Genomic DNA, 16,285 nt, shown 5'->3' with positions numbered 1-16,285 from the left:
TAACACCAATGTTAATTTTTCTTTTTGTTCTTTTTCTTCTGTCCTGATTCATACCATGGCTCCGCATCAAAAACAAGACTCAAAAATCGGCCATCTTGGGATAGTCCCAACCCAGAGAAATCGAGACACGAGGGCTTGGACAGTTTTATCTGTTTTTGTTTTGTTACGAAGACAGCGAGATGTCAAACCAATAATTCAGCTACTCCGAATATGAGAATATGAGAGTACAAGAACAGTACTACCGCTCCAACTCGTAACCGTCTATCAATATAAATATATAGTTTTCTGGAAGGGTTTCAGCAGCGTGAGGAACAAGACATTCGCTAACTACTGAGATCTTGTCTTTCTCTTCCGTTCACCTCGGAGATGAGCACTGAGACTAGACATAGGGGCACTTGGAGCGATCGAGCAGCCAAACGGAACATGCTAGCAACGACGTGTTTGTGTGACGCAACTAGCCCGATCCAGGAGACTCGCGTAGGTCAGCCACTAAATCCTGAGAGCGTGAGACGCAGCGGCGCCATTTCCGATTCGTATTTATCGGTTTGCTGGTGTCTCGGAGCCATGCACCTCCACCGTGCCGACGTTCCTCCCTCGACCTGCGTCCGTCCACCATGGGCCGAATCACCTCCCCGTGGTGGCTCGTATCCCATGTCTGAAAAGGCACTTTATCGCAAAACGAGCTGCATGTTTCTCGCCTCTGCTGCCTACCAAACTGCAGGTATCCTTGAGTCGAGCGAAGAGCTCCTTGGGGGATGCCATGCGCCGCCATGCTGTTTTGCCACGGAAGCACACGCCCCCCACCGGCGCTGGATTGGCTCGTGAGCTCTAGCGGCCTGTCAGGCTCCCCTCTGAGCAACTTCCGCTGGCATGCAGTGCACCCGTCTTGTGCTGCCTTGACGGAATCATCCAAACCAAGCCCATAGCAAACGGGCACTGCATCAGAATTACTGGGGTATGAACTCTCGTGCACCTTCGGGGCTTCAATACCACGCTCTAGACTACATGGCAAACAGATCTCCGAGTTGTGCGATCTGCCCGAGTCTCTCTCAGTTTGCCAACCCGCATCAGATGAAGACTCACATCACCGGACTCGAACTGAACTGCCAAGCAATCAATTCCACCAATATTTTCAGCAACACCCCGTTCTGGATTGAACGCAACGGGAGGGAATGGAGGGAGGGATCGCGACCGAGACGGCCGTTCACAACCATGTGAATAAGCCGGACACCATCTCCCACTGCTGCTGCATCTCAATCACCATTGGCCCCCGAAAGGCACCCGCATCCATGTGTGCCTGAGCATGCGAAATCAGCCTGTCAGTTATGCAGGGCCGTTTCTCTGGCCTGTTTGCGGCGGCCCAGCAAAGTCATGCTACCCCTGCTGTGCTCCCATCCAGATCATCGCAGACCTGCATGCATCCCAGGAAGCAGATTCGACACTTGAATGGAGCCCCAGATGAGATATTTGCTGTTGTGCGACGTCACAATCTGAAATGCATTCAATTATATCATCTATTGAAGAAAGAAGCGTTTGATGCTCTCCTTTGTTTTCGTATTTATTACTAACAACACTCCCTCCTCGCCGTCATGCCCTTCCTGCTTGCCAATGTCTCGGTATCCGAAAAGGCATGCTTGCCGTCTACGCCTCATGCTCATTGCTTTCTTTGCTTTTGAGGTCTTCTTGCAGAAGTCTAACTAGCTCTCAAAAATTTGCTATCGTCACCACCTCGCAGCATGATGCTCTGGCTACGCCGGGCCATTGTGCTCTGCCTGAGCCATGTCTCGTGGGCCGCCGCCATGCCCACGCCCGAAAGCTCAACGTACGGTCAATCGAACCCGCGCCAAGCGTACGGCAAGATGGCGCCCAAGGTTATGATCCTCAACATGGTGCGTCAGCCTCTCATTGCCCTGGAAACCCCGACTGACCAGATTCAACCCTTTCTTTGGCCAGTTTAACGATGAAGCCCAGATCTGGCACACCTCCCTACCGACCCTGGGACACGGCAGCCTCCTGGAGAACAACATCTCCATCGGCGGCCTCTTCCCGCTGGACCCACACGTGCACTGCACGGCCTCGGGCGTCGTGTGCCAAGCCACGCTGGGCGAGTCCGAGATCAACGCGGCCGCCTCGACGTCGGCCCTGGTGCTGGGCGCCGACGCGGCGGCCCGCTTCGACCTGAGCCGGACCTACTTCCTGATCAGCGGCATCGCGGGCGTGAACCCGAAGCTGGGCACGCTGGGCAGCGTGGCGCTGGCCCGGTTCGCGGTCCAGGCCGCGCTGCAGTACGAGCTCGACGCCCGCGACATGCCCGCCAACTTCAGCACGGGCTACCTGGCCTACGGGACCAGCGCGCCCGGGCGGGCGCCGACGAGCTGGTACGGCACCGAGGTCATGGAGGTCAACGAGGCGCTGCGGGACGCCGCGTTCGACCTGGCGCGCAACGTAAGCAGCAGCGGCGACGGTAGCAGCCACGCCCCCGTCCTCGACGACGACGATGCTGCGGCCGAGTACCGCGCCAAGTACGACACCACCACCTCCGATGGAAGCAGCAATAGTAACAGTGGCGTAAATAAACACGAAAACGTCTACGAGGCCGCGACGGGCCCCCCGTCGGTCCTCCGCTGCGACTCGGTCACGAGCGACAACTACTACTCGGGCCCGCTGCTCAGCGAGGCCTTCGAGAACACGACGCGGGTCTGGACCAACCAGTCCGAGGTCACTTACTGCATGACGGCGCAAGAGGACAGCGCGGTGCTGCAGGTGCTGCTGCGGGCGCACCTGGCGCGCAGAGCCGACTTCAGCCGCGCCATTGTCATGCGCGCTGGTACGTTGACTTTTCTTTTGCTCTTCTTATCTTCTCGTTACACCCGTATCCCCCTCCCTCCATTCCCGGTACTTGGTTCTGATTGATCATCCGGAATGCAAGGCATGCGGGAGGTTCGGCACACTTTGTTTTGGAAACGAAGCCAATCCCATCCTATCCGGCCTTTCCCCACCACCCCCTTTTCTCTTGGTCCAAACACTGTCTGTCAAAGCTACGGAGGAGAAGTTTAACCTTATCATCTTTCATCAATCCCTCAAGATCCGGGGCCGCATTTACCCCTCTCTACCCCCTCCCTTCCTTTCTTGCAGACTGGCGTCGTCTTCTTTTTGTCTCAACTCAGCGACCGACACCGGCACGTTGCATCCCGTCTTCACAGTCTTTGAGACTAAAGCCCACGAACCTTTCCCCTGCCTATTGCTTAACTCTATCCCAGAACACACTTCCTCACCCGCCCATTTTTCCTTCCCCTCCCCCTCATGTCCGTGCGTGATGTGACATGTTAACCTAGTTACTAACTCCTTGTCACAGGCTCCAACTTCGACCGCCCCCCCCCCAACATGACGGCGCTCGAGCACCTGCAGCTCCTGGGCCAGAACGGCTTCGCCCTCGCCCTCAACAACACCTGGAACGCGGGCGGGCGCATCGTGGCCGGCATCCTGTCCGACTGGGACCGCGTCTACGGGCCGGGCATCCCGCCGACCAACTACATCGGCGACGTGTTCGGGTCCCTGGGCGGGGTCCCCGACTTCGGGCCGGGGAGGGGCGTGTTTGGGGGAAGCAGCGCGGCGGCGGCGGATGGGAGTACGTATGCCGGGGTGGGGAAGGGGGGACTACCCGTTCGGGGGGTGGTGGCTGATGTTTTCGCGATGTGATTCAGAATCATGCGTTGATTGGCCGAAGGCGGGACGAAGAGGGGATGGTTCAACTTGGTTTCGCTGGCAGACTCAATTGCTACCTCCTTGCAGTTGCTCCCCCGCTTACTTGACTGGCCAGGGATAACTCCAGATAGGAACCTGGGCACCGCAATTGAGGACTCAATGGAAACACAGAGAGAGTAGAACAGTGTACAGTACCCAGGAACAATAAACGCACATAGAACCCAACGTGGCCGAACCTCGCAACTTGCATCGACTTTCCCAAGAAGATTGATGACAGTGCAGCTTGCCAGCGCGGCTACCCCCTTCCGTCCGATGAGGCACGAGGCCCGAGTTGAGTTCGGCGCCGGGCGCGACACCAGCCACTAGGCTCGACTCTAACCGTCCAAGATCGTGAGTGTTTAGGATTCCCCCCAAAGCTGCGAAGAGGGGGTCTGGACGGACGCGACTCGTGTGCCGGAACCTAGAGGAGGATGTGCCAAACCATCGTCGGCATATGACAGTATCCAGGTTGGTATGCAAATGAGCTGTCCTGAAACAAGGTATTCAATTCACGATATTCACGGTAAATGGAGACCAAACCTCATGGGCAATTAGGTATCAGGAGAGCAAGTCGACGATATTTATGACTGGATATTATTAATGCTCGTAACAGCTTTGGAGATTGCATATCAAGGTATTAGATAACATAAACCAACCAAGTCTAAAGATCGTGTGGGTATTAGCATAACCGAGTACCGGAACCAAGCTCATCCACACCGTGCCTCAAGAAGGCCGATGATATTAAGGGTATTATGGACCGAGCCAACCATAGCAGCACAGCAGAAATCAACAGTACAAGCAAAGCATCGTAAACGATCCTCCATACTCCATTATCCTCCCCGACTCCGTTTTCACTTTCTTCCGATGGCATCAAATCCGAATCCATGACGGCTTTAGACGGTAGCGCCACCAGCACCGGCAGTGGCGGGAGTGCCGTTAGCACCGGCAGTGGTAGCAGGACCATCGGGAGCACCACCGTGAGCACCGTGGGGGCCGCGTCCCTTTTCAGAAACGGGGTTGTTGGGGTTGGTGTTGTCGTGGATGTTGATGCCAAGCTGCTGAGGAGTGATGTTACGGTGGCCCCAGATAAGAAGGGCACCCCATAGGGGCTTGGCGATGACATCGAGGACGCCGTAGAAGATGGCTTCGGAGTCGGGGTGGATGACGTTGCCGCCCTCGCTCAGACCCCAGGCAATGGGGTACAGGAACCAGAGGAAGGACAGGAGGACACCGCAAGTGAGGAACGTCTTGCTGGGGCCGTCACCCAGGGCGCTGGCATGGCGGCGGGCGGGGCCGACGAGCTCGTAGATGATGTAGAAGAGAGCAAACATTCCGAAGGTCCAGAAACCCCACTTGTAGCGTGTCTGGGTGAGGGCGCCGACCAGGCCGGTCACAATCATGGCAATGTCGGCAAAAATGACGGCGAGCAGCGTGGGCCACGGGATGCCAGCGGTGAGCAGCAGGTCGGTGAGCAAGAGAGGTGTCGTGATGAACCAATCAATGTAGCGGACGTAGAAGATCTCTCGGGTACCCGCGGAGCCGACCTGGCGACTGCCGGGCCGCACGAACTCGGTCTGAATGGGGACCTGGCCCAGGTTGGATCCCATGCAGAAGTAGGCGATGCATGCAGTGGCCGTGATGGCCGCCGTCAGGTAGTGGAAGATTCGGTGTCCTTGCGGCTTGGTGAAGGCCAAGCCCATGAAGGTCAAGGTCGCGAAGCCCATGATGGCACAGACGGTGTAGTACCAGTCCGAGCCATGGGTGGTGATTTCCAGGTTGGCATGCTGCCCAACGACGCTGTTGACAGCGAGTGCGTTGTTACCCGGCATGGTGGTGGCACGTTATATGGATATGGCTGTCGTCGTTTGCTTTGGTGAAAGGTTCGTGAAGACACCGCCCAGAGATGATGAAGGAGCACCTGAAAGAGATGCGGAAGAGGGGTGTTTAGCTTGAGGTGGGTGAATATAGGAGATAGAACAGGCATTCCCAAGGTTGGGCAGTCCGGTATTTGAATGCAAAGCCAACGGGGTCGCCCGTGAGCTAGGTGGTCAGTGACTTCATCTTCACGTTCCTTGGGTCGCTAGCATCCTATCCATCGAAATGTAATCGTGTCATAGGACTGACATGGATGGCCGAGACGACGAACCAGCGCCCAAGTCAGACCTGCACTGCAAGCCATCGCACAGCAGTTACTTACGGCTCTGACCGGCGCCCGTCACATCCGGGAACTGGAAGTCAGGCTATTCCTGCTCGACATGGCCGCTTCATAGCATAGGACGGCCGCTTGGAGGGGCTCGCCATGGGCTCTCCATAGTCGCAGCAGTCACCAGAGATCGACAAACAAGCTTCTCATCGCAGGGATGGCCCTGACTGTGGCAGAATGCTTAGTAGAAGGGCTTAACCTAAAGAGTAGGAACTAGCCAGATTAGGTAGATGGGCGATCGGTATTGGTGAGCTCTGGGGGGTCTTCCCTGACGACAGAGTTCAGATTCTGGCCATCATGAGCCGGAGCGGGATCGTCGGAAGAGTGACCGGAGGTGGGTGTGATTGGACAGTGAGTGCGGTTGCAGTGCGTGGTAACTTGTAAGGTGTGATATTGCCGTGCGTTTGTTTGGGTCCTGTCGACCAGTCGGAGTGTCATGATTTTTAGGTTTCGGTGGTGATGAATCATCACCCCCTCATGTCACTGCAGTGACCTGACAGCTTGGGCATTGGCATGCAACCGTGAAGTTTGTATGATCTCACCCACATTCTTCCCCGCCAGACTATGGTCTTTTCGTCACCTGGAAAAAAAGACAGTAAACAATCCGGAGTTTCAACTCCACGACGGCCATCAACAACCCGAAGGGTGCAACTGATGTGGATGGGTTCTGTTGATGGGGAACAAAATGTGGAAGTTGTTGCAGCATCTTTGAGAGGGGCCGCACCTGAAGCACCAAAAGTTCAGGGAGCTGTGGTGGAGAAGTGCCGCTGGCACTGGCCACCTGCATGCAGGTTGAGCTCAGACTGCACGATTAGATCGGCTTAATCGCCCACTCTCGTCTGATCTCGACCTCCAATCGCAACAGGGTAACCCAATGCCGAGTTATTCATGAGCAAAACTTGGTAATCGTTAATTGCATGCTTACCTTATCCCCGAGTGAGCCACGAGGGTGTTGAGTTTGGACTGCGCAGCGTCGGGGCGACGGGTGATTGGCCCCCCCTCGTTGGCTATGATCCTTGAACTTGAAGCACAGGCATGCCGTCATAGTCGTCCAAAAGCGCCAAACCCCCACCTGGGATGCAATGCCGTGCTGAACTGAACGTTATGTATGCACTCGAGAAAGCCGGTAGTTAGCAGTCGACTAGCCAGTGGCTAGAATGTAAAACTACCGTAGTTCCAGCCTCAACACTAACACCCTGCCTTTCGGTGTAACGACAAACCTCTGGCACATATCGTCCTCGACCACGACCCAGCCCGTGACTCGCAAGGTGTGAATCCTGCACCGGATGATCTTGCTATCAGGCAAAACCACCAACACACCGAGATGTTGGAAGGGTATTCGAGAGCTGTCGTAGAAGCGGAGGAGCAGATTCAGTATGAACAGCCGCGAGTGAAGCATTGGGGGAAGCGAGGCCATCCCCACCCGTCAGTATACCTCGCGCCTCATCGTGAGCTCACCACATTAACAATCATCCGTAGATACCTGTCAGGGAACTTTGCTCCCATCCGCCGTACGCTACCACTCACACCATGTATCTTTGAGGGAGACATACCTGCAGAGCTCGCCGGAGGCCAATATGTCAGGAATGGAGGGAACCCCACGACCAACGAGGACTTGGGCCGTGACGCGCACTGGTTCGACGGAGATGGTATGCTCAGCGGTGTTCTCTTCCGAAGAAGTGGCGAAAAGAACACCCAAGTTACGCCTGAGTTCGTGAACCAGTATATGCTGACCGACGTCTACCTGAACGCAAAGGGCAATCGCAATCTCAGTAGGCCAATCTTGCCCAGCATCGCCACCTTGGTGAGCGGCTCGCTCGTAACCATTTTACTCGTGGTGATGCGAACCGTCTTCCTGGCATTTCTTTCGGCCCTGCCTGGATCGAGGCAGCGCATCAAGAAGATTAGCGTCGCCAACACTGGAGTCGTGTACCACGACGGCCGAGCACTGGCAACATGCGAGAGCGGGCCTCCTTTGCGGTTCCAACTGCCAGGCCTGGAGACGGTGGGCTGGTACAACGGACGCAAGGCAGAAAACGAGCCAGGGCGGGACAGGCGATTGGGGTTCGGCGGCGACTCCGCCATTGCGTTCATGAAGGAATGGGCCACCGGCCACCCCAGGGTCGATCCGGTGACCAAGGAAATGATCACCTTCCACGCCGTGTTCATCAAGCCCTACGTCTTTTACTCGATAGTTCCGTCGGCTAAGGCGCACAAGAAGGCTGGAAGGATGTTGGGCCCCAGGTTCGACATGCCGATTCCCGGAATGGGGTCACCCAAGATGATGCACGACTTCGGCGTCGCTGCCAAACACACCGTCATAATGGATCTGCCCCTTTCCCTGGACCCGATGAACAATCTCACCGGGAAGCCCGTAGTGTCGTATGATCCGACGGATCGATCTCGATTCGGCGTCTTCCCGAGGTACGAACCGCAGAGGATCCAGTGGTTCGAGACGAACGCGTGCGTCATCTTCCACGCGGCAAACTGCTGGGAGACCACGACCCCGTGCCCAGTCCCCGAAACCAACGTGCACCTCCTCGCCTGCCGCCTGACATCAGCGTCGGTCGTGTACAGCGCCGGCGCGCTCGCGCCACCCACCCGAAAGCCCGTGCCGCCAGAGTACGCCGAGGAAGAGCAGTGCCGACTGTACTACTTCAACTTCCCCCTCCTGACGGCCAACGATCTACTCTGCCCAGAGAAAAAGCCCACGATCCGGAACCAGTGGGCCCTGTCCGCGATCCCCTTCGAGTTCCCAACCATCTCGCCCGCCTACGAGATGCGAACGGCGCGGTACATCTACGGCTGCAGCACGGGCTCGAGCTCGTACTTTTCGGCCGCCCTCGGTAAAGCAGCCAAAATCGACCACCTCGCCAAGATCGACGCAACCGCCCTCATCGCCCGCGGGACCGCGCACTGCCCGCAGCAGATCAAGGGCTGCGTCGACACGCGGGGCATCGCCGAGGTGCTCCAGAGCACCGACCCCAACGACCCCGTCAAGCTGTTCCGCCTGCCTCCCGGCTGGTACGCGCAGGAGCCGCGGTTCGTGCCGCGCGCCGACGCCCGGGCCGAGGACGACGGCTGGCTGCTCACGTACGTCTTTGACGAGGCGCAGCTGGACGCGGGCGGGGAGTGCCGCGACGACGAAGGGAAGTTCGCGGCGCGGAGCGAGCTCTGGGTCATCGATGCGCGGAATATGAGGGATGTGGTGGCGCGCATTAAGCTGCCGCAGCGGGTGCCGTACGGGCTGCACGGGCGCTGGTACTCGGAGGCGGAGATTCGCGGGCAGCGTCCGTGCTTGGGGGTGAGGAGGGAGAAGACGGCGGCGGAGATTGATGTTTCGAGTCCTTTGGCGGTTGTTCGTGATACCCTGGAGAGATGGATTGGTTGAGCTGCGGTGCGCCGCGAGCTGAGCGAGGAAGCGGACGCGAGCTGCGCCAATGCCTGTCCTTTCTGTCTGTACACTTTTTCTTCAATCCTTCATGTACATATCTAACTCGCATGTTTTTGGATGTTTTTCTTGTTGGTATCTGCATGCTCATGGGCGGTGGCGTCTAGCATTGGTTTGTCCATTGTTGCAAAATGTGTAGTAGTACTTAATCATAATGACTGGGTCGTCTCTGGTGCTTCCAGATTTGGGCGTCTTGATTGTGCACCTCAAAGCTTACAGTATGTGCCGCGAAACACAGAGCATTTTGACTGGCTGGGCATTAGTAACTGACATACAGTGAACCCAGGTTCGATTCAAACATAGCAAATATGACTGCGAAATTTTGACTTGAGCTGTTTTGTAGCTGGGGAGAAGGCGTCCACTGTGAAGTTGATGGGCCCTATCCCTTGGAAGATATCGCCCGACCATGGTTACCTGAAGCCTCATCTATCCGTCCAAAATTCGAAGCATATTTTGAAAGATACAGAGGTATTTGCCTAGATATATAAATGCCTCTACATTCTCCAAACACATATTTATGACTCCAGTTCTTTCCCAGCAGAGAGAGTTACCACAGGAACATCTCGGAGCTTCATATTTTTGGCCGCATAGACAAAAGTTACCACGCGCATTAGATCAATGATGATAACACCCACGACCTACAATTTGCAAGAGAGTCATCTCGGAGCAGAACAACACAACAACTGTGTTCAGGGATGTCTGAGATCAGGAGGATAGCATCGCGACTCGAGGAGAGGAGGAAGGCAAAGTGTCAGGGTTCACAAATACGTCCTGCGTCACGCTTCCGCCAACTGATAAGATCATCTCCAGTCAGATGCCATCGCTACATCCACAAATCATGCCGATAATTCCGCCAGTCTGCAACGGGACCCAACTGCGTCTCGGAACTATGCCGGTAATCTGAATCATCAGATGTTACGGATTGTCCGGCGAGAAAGCGCCTGCGTGCTGTCTGTCCCGGCTCCCGGGCGCGGATCGTACGGGAAATGAGTAAAAAGGATAGCAATTCCACAGTTTGCCAATGCTCCATTGAATATGTTGGGCCTGTAACACTGCTGAGCTATCGTCATCTTGGTATTGTCGATGAAAATGAGAAGGACGTATGACATCAAATACAGTGAAGCAGGAGTCATATCTGCAAGCTCAACTCCCTTGGGAATCCCTTCAATTGATAGCAAAAAGCCCCAATTGCCCTATGCACCCCAGTCAAGCGCGTCGAATTGTTCTAAGGTGGTGCTGTATCGGCTTGGCGGAATGGTAGCTGAAGGCGGGGCAACTTCTAGTGTCATTCGATCCCCAGACCGACCCACATCAGTTGCGTTATTGCCAATGAGCATCCCACTTCCGTTGCCGCCTCCAATCTCAATTGATCAAAACAAAATCCTTTGTGAACCGGGAATCTTCAGAAAGACAAGACTCTGCAAAGACGGGAACGAACATTGTTTGATATAAACCTACCTTATGCGCCGTCGCTCCTCCATGGTAACAACCCCCGCGAAACCGCACCTCCCCGAACGAGGATTCGGGCGCCATGGAGCTAATTCCATACACCTCGAGAGAAGGCCGTGAGATTGTTCTGTACGTCATTTCTAGTCGCGATCCCATTTCGCCCTCTCCATATCTCCCTCCCCAATGACAACCCAACTTTCCGCCGCTCAATAAAACCTACTTCCAATTATTTGCCCCGACTCTCCATTTCAAGTGTATCCATGGCTGACTCCAACTGTCGTTCTTTGTTCCCAGGCGACATCACGATGCCCTTGTGGTACGCGATCCCTCGTCACAGCGGCTCGAGATCCGCGGCCTCTCCCTGACCGAATGCCCCACCTGTCACCAGTCGCTGCGCCCACGCTCGCCTTCGCCCGAGCGACGCTACGACAACATTCCCTCTAGCCGCGACAAAACCTATGTCGACCCCAACTACTTTCGCATGCTCCAGGCCGGACACAATGAAGACAACATTCGCACTCGCGCCGCCCCTCCTAGTCCTATCCGGCGGCTGACCCAGCCCGCCTTGCCCATTGCCTCGCCCGCGGTCCAAGACGCCGAATTCGTTTCAAGCACCCCTATACCCCCGCAGGGTGGGCGCATAAGGCGAGATGCCTTTAGTCCTCAATACTTCAAGACATTCTTTGTCGAGGAGCGAGAACTGGGCAGAGGTGGAAAGGGAGTCGTGCTTCTAGTCCGTCACGAGATTGATGGATGCCACCTTGGGCATTTCGCCTGCAAGCGTGTTCCCGTCGGGGACGATCATGCCTGGCTGGAAAAGGTCCTGATTGAGGTCGAGCTGCTTGCCAAGCTGTCGCACCCGAACCTCGTCTCATACCGACACGTGTGGCTAGAGGATGTCAAGTTGCACCGTTTCGGTCCTAGCGTCGCATGTGCGTTTATCCTCCAACAATATTGCAACGGCGGCGACCTACTGCAATATATCGTGGGTGACCAACCCAAGGAAACCACCAAGGAACAACTCAAGGCGCAGATGCGGCGTCGCTCGAAAAGCCATTTCGAGAAACCTGTACTTGTGAATCAGCAGCGCCGCCTGTCCTTTGATGAGATATTCCCGTTGTTTCGAGACATCGTTTCGGGTCTTGCCTACCTTCACGCCGCCAACTACATACACCGTGACCTGAAACCCAGCAACTGCCTTTTGCATCGCGAGAACGGCAATCTCACGTGTCTGATCAGCGATTTTGGAGAGGTTCAACCGGAAAATGCCAAAAGGAAGTCTACCGGTACGACAGGCACCATTTCCTATTGCGCCCCGGAAGTGCTCATTCAGGATGCTGGTGGGAATTTTGGCAACTTCACCACCAAGTCGGACGTCTTTTCGTTGGGGATGATTCTCTACTTTTTGTGTTTCAACCGCCTGCCTTATATCAATGCAAACACCGTCCAGGAAGAGCTCGAGGATATTGATCAGCTCCGAGCCGAAATATCGCATTGGAAGGGCTTCCAGGACGAGAGGCGTGAGCGCCCAGATCTACCCTCGAAGCTTTACTATCTACTTAAGAGGATGCTGGCCCTTAATCCAAGCGATCGGCCAAGTGCAACCGAGGTCCTCACAGCCATGAATCAGGAGTCGAATGCGACTGTTCCGCGGAGAGAACCCAGAAGTTCTAGCCCTACAGTGGGTCTGGAAGGTCGCCGAATTCATAACTTGGATTCACCTATGCCAGGAACACCTGTTCCGGATCCAAACAAGCAACGGTTCAGAGACACAGCTGCCGAGGGGAACATCGAAACCCCTGAATCCCCCATGTCCATTTCCAGCCTCCCGGACCATAGCCCGCCATCTAGTCACGATGGTATGCACAAGCATATGACACCAACAACTCCCCGACGTCGATCTCATGCTCTCATCATACCTCGCGCGGCAAACGGCTTCGCTCATCAGCCGTCCGAGGACGAGGGTGCGGAAGAGCATCATCACTCGCAACCATCTCCCCCTCTCCTTATGGCGCCGCCTAGGACAGTTCTGGAAGACATCACGCACAAGGGAATATTGTTACAGCACCGGGCGTGCTACATTTACCATCAGAATGCGGACACGATCCTGTTTCTGGTGCGTTTTGCGCTGTTCGTGGTAAAGATGTCCTCTTTCGCCCAGATTTGTTGGCCGTACATGGCCAAGCCGAGCGTCAGTCTTCCACTCGTCAGTCTGGCTGCGCTGGACCTCGGTCTTCCTCGAAGACAGGATCTTATCCGATGGCGTCCGCAGTCCACTGGTTACCAGACTGGCAACCTGGGGCGTCTGAACAAGAGCTGGAGCGTTACTTCTATTCTTCTTGTGATTCATTTTGCGGTCCTGGCCTCGATTCACCGATGGGGTTCGGTGTGCGCCGGGTTGTCCGGCGACTACAAGGCATACTGGTAGCGGGGGCTTTCATGGGTCTGATTTGATCTTGGAGGCGAAGGCATGCAATCATGCATCGTTATTGACTCGGTTTAGAGAGGGTTTGGCAAATTTGGCACTGGTGTTTGGCGTGAATGAATTCGGAACTTTGATTTTCTGACTTTTGACTTGAGAGGCAGTTGGTCACGAGAGCTGCCTCCGGAACCAGGGGTTCCTAAAAGGTGGGTTTAAGATAGCGATACCTGGCGTGGTGTCGATCAGCGTGCACTAACTTTAGGACTGTATCTACACCAGCGAATTCTAAGTTTGGATTGGATTGGATTGACTGGCATATTCACGACGTGATTCAGGTTCTCAATGCAGTCCGTATCTGTGTGGCAGTGCGCAGTTGTCGGACAATAAACAAATATGACCATAGGCCAAGCCGCCGCCACTTGTTACATGTACATGAGCTTCAGGCGTTAGTTATCTTGGGCCCTCGTCTATTTGGGTCATCTGATCTTTATTTTCATTGCCTCTTCGAAAGCTACAGCAGCTCGCGAGGCGCACAAATGCGATCAAACATGCTCAGCAGCTGCTCTCTCCGGCTTATGTCGATCTTTAACCGTGCTATCCCTGTGCAGCTCCATTTTCGCGGGGAAGCGACAGGCGGTTATCCACGGGGAATCCCCTTCGGCTCATGAGGTCGCAACCTGATTGGCTGTTACACGCTCTGACACAAACAACATCCCTGTGCTGTGTCGAGTCACTAAAGGCAGGAGTGCGGGGTGGGGTTGGGCGGGTGAGCAGCTAGCAGCTAGCAGCAGCAGCAGCTACCCCAAGCCGTCCGCGCCTACCTCAAGTGGGAGAGAGATATGCATGTAAAGTGGCATTGGGTACATGTCTCACGGTTGTCGTTGTTGAACCATGGCGGATTCTTCTCACATCCTCGGATCTGCATTCTTGCATTCGTGGTCAACTTGCCGTGTTCGAGTCTCGAACACGTTGCTTACTCTCAACTTCCTTGGACCAAATCTTTGAATTCCACCTTCATTGTGTTAGCAACACCGCAGCACCCACTACTTGACACTTCTTGATGTCGTAGACGAATCAATCAACCATGGTCTTCCCAATAGATTACATCCAGCATTTGCGGGATTGGTGAGTCCCATTACCCTATCTCCGACAGTGTCGTCCCCTGACCAACTGCCAATGCAGTCGCTTCAAGCAAAATGAACGTGCGCAGCGCATACGTGACTTGACTCAATGCCAAGCACCTTTCACCAAGTCTGACAGAGATGTCATCAACATGCCCATAGGCAAGCTCGTGCGAGGAATTCAAAACAAGTCTTACAAGGCCCAGGATGTTCTCCACACCTACTGCAAGGTTGCCCTCAAGGCCCACGAGAAGACAAACTGTCTCACCGAGATCATGGTCTCGGAGGCCGAGGAATGGATCAATGGCGGTCGTATCAATCTTGGAGGACCACTGGGTGGCATCCCCGTCAGCTTGAAAGACAGCATCTCGGTGGGCGGCTTCGACACCACTGTCGGCTACAGCAGCTTCGTCGGCAACAAGGAACCACTCCACCAAGATGGTCCCCTTGTTCGCATGCTCAAACATGCAGGCGCCGTTCCCTACGTCAAGACCAACCTCCCGACTACCCTCCTGAGCTTTGAATCCACCAACGATGTCTGGGGCCGGTGCACCAACCCACACAACAACAACTACTCTCCCGGCGGCTCCACCGGAGGCGAGGCGGCACTGCTGGCTCTTGGAGGCAGAATTGGTATTGGAAGTGACGTGGCTGGGAGCGTACGAGTACCCGCACATTTCTCCGGCATCTACAGTCTTCGTTGCTCAACGGGTCGATGGCCCAAACTTGGAGTCAAGACTTCAATGCCGGGCCAGGAAGGAGTACCCAGCGTCTTCAGCCCGATGGCCCGGACTCTGGACGATCTGAGATACTTCGTTGAAGCCATCATAACGATGAAGCCGTGGAAATACGACCCTTCAGCGCATCGGCTGGAATGGGATCGCGAGCAAGTGGAGGACGTCGCGCGAACCTCCAAGTTGCGGGTGGGTATCATGCGAACCGACGGCGTCGTTGACCCCAGTCCAGCTTGCCTGCGGGCCCTGGAGAAAGTGGAGGCCGCACTGAAGAATGCAGGGCACGAGGTAGTCGAGGTTAACCCACCATCTCCCTATGAGGGACTGGTGCTGGGATCTCAGCTGCTCAACGCCGACGGGTGCCAGATGTTCTCGAGCTTCTTCAGGACTGGCGAATGGAATGACCCTGGCGCCGCACAGATGCGTTTCCTGATGAACCTCCCCCGCCCCCTCAAGTACATCTACTACCTGTGGGTTAAGTACGTCCGCAGAGATGATGTATGGGCTGGATTGGTGCGGGATTGGAACGCCAAGAGCGCCTACGAGAACTGGCAGCTCGTCGCCGAACGGGAGGCATACCGAGCCAAATGGTTTGCCTGGTGGAATAAGTCGCGCGTCGACTTCCTCATCACCCCGCCGAACGCAACTCCTGCCGTACCACATGATGGTATGAAGGATGCTGTTAGCAGCTGTGGCTACACATTCCTTTTCAATATTGTAAGTGCCTGTTCCTCCCATGTACATGCATGCGTTCCCGGTTAGCTCTAACTGTGCAAAATAGCTGGACTACACCTGCGGCATCATCCCCGTCACACGCGTCGATAAAGACCTCGACAAGCTTCCGTCGACGTTCAACATCAAGAAGCTGAACGGCGTAGCCAGAGGTGCTTACAAGCATTACGACGCCACGGCTATGCACGGTCTCCCCGTTGCTGTCCAGATCGTGGGGCGCCGGTTGGAAGAGGAGAAGGTGTTGGAGTACATGAAGAAGGTCGAAGAGGCTCTAGGTGAGAACAAGTATCAGCCGATTTCTATTGACGACGTGGATTAGTAGGGATGCCACAGCCTGGGCGGGCACGGCGGGGCACGCGTATGAGGATGATCGCAATGTACGTTTAGCACGAGCACCTAGTTAGTGAGTCAAATGGCTTGGACTGCGTC

The 16,285-nt window shown here is 55.4% G+C and overlaps 5 protein-coding genes across 5 annotated transcripts; 4 read left to right on the top strand and 1 right to left on the bottom strand.

Moving 5' to 3' along the window:
- Positions 1 to 1,799: 1,799 nt before the first annotated feature.
- On the top strand, positions 1,800 to 3,699 carry PG985_011736 (purine nucleoside permease; the record flags this gene model as incomplete). Its single annotated transcript, XM_066831503.1, has 3 exons — positions 1,800 to 1,889; positions 1,954 to 2,827; positions 3,356 to 3,699. The coding sequence occupies 3 exons, from the start codon at positions 1,800 to 1,802 to the stop codon at positions 3,697 to 3,699; spliced, it is 1,308 nt and encodes a 435-aa protein (XP_066679553.1).
- Positions 3,700 to 4,637: 938 nt separating this feature from the next.
- Positions 4,638 to 5,573, bottom strand: PG985_011735 (uncharacterized protein; the record flags this gene model as incomplete). Its single annotated transcript, XM_066831502.1, has 1 exon — positions 4,638 to 5,573. One exon carries the CDS (start codon positions 5,571 to 5,573, stop codon positions 4,638 to 4,640), a length of 936 nt encoding a protein of 311 aa, XP_066679552.1.
- A 1,698-nt stretch (positions 5,574 to 7,271) lies between these two features.
- Positions 7,272 to 9,338, top strand: PG985_011734 (retinal pigment epithelial membrane protein; the record flags this gene model as incomplete). The annotated part of the gene is made up of 1 exon (XM_066831501.1): positions 7,272 to 9,338. One exon carries the CDS (start codon positions 7,272 to 7,274, stop codon positions 9,336 to 9,338), a length of 2,067 nt encoding a protein of 688 aa, XP_066679551.1.
- A 1,591-nt stretch (positions 9,339 to 10,929) lies between these two features.
- PG985_011733 (kinase-like domain-containing protein) lies at positions 10,930 to 13,275 on the top strand (the record flags this gene model as incomplete). The annotated part of the gene is made up of 2 exons (XM_066831500.1): positions 10,930 to 10,976; positions 11,142 to 13,275. 2 exons carry the CDS (start codon positions 10,930 to 10,932, stop codon positions 13,273 to 13,275), a joined length of 2,181 nt encoding a protein of 726 aa, XP_066679550.1.
- A 1,078-nt stretch (positions 13,276 to 14,353) lies between these two features.
- PG985_011732 (amidase) lies at positions 14,354 to 16,175 on the top strand (the record flags this gene model as incomplete). Its single annotated transcript, XM_066831499.1, has 3 exons — positions 14,354 to 14,394; positions 14,452 to 15,841; positions 15,906 to 16,175. The coding sequence occupies 3 exons, from the start codon at positions 14,354 to 14,356 to the stop codon at positions 16,173 to 16,175; spliced, it is 1,701 nt and encodes a 566-aa protein (XP_066679549.1).
- Between the last annotated feature and the right edge of the window lie 110 nt (positions 16,176 to 16,285).

The sequence above is a fragment of the Apiospora marii genome (assembly GCF_038362585.1).
Source record: "Apiospora marii strain CBS 49790 chromosome Unknown utg000009l_segment0_segment0, whole genome shotgun sequence".
Lineage (NCBI taxonomy): Eukaryota > Fungi > Ascomycota > Sordariomycetes > Amphisphaeriales > Apiosporaceae > Apiospora > Apiospora marii.
Note: the sequence above shows the minus strand (reverse complement) of the source record. Positions and strands in the feature narration are given on the sequence as shown.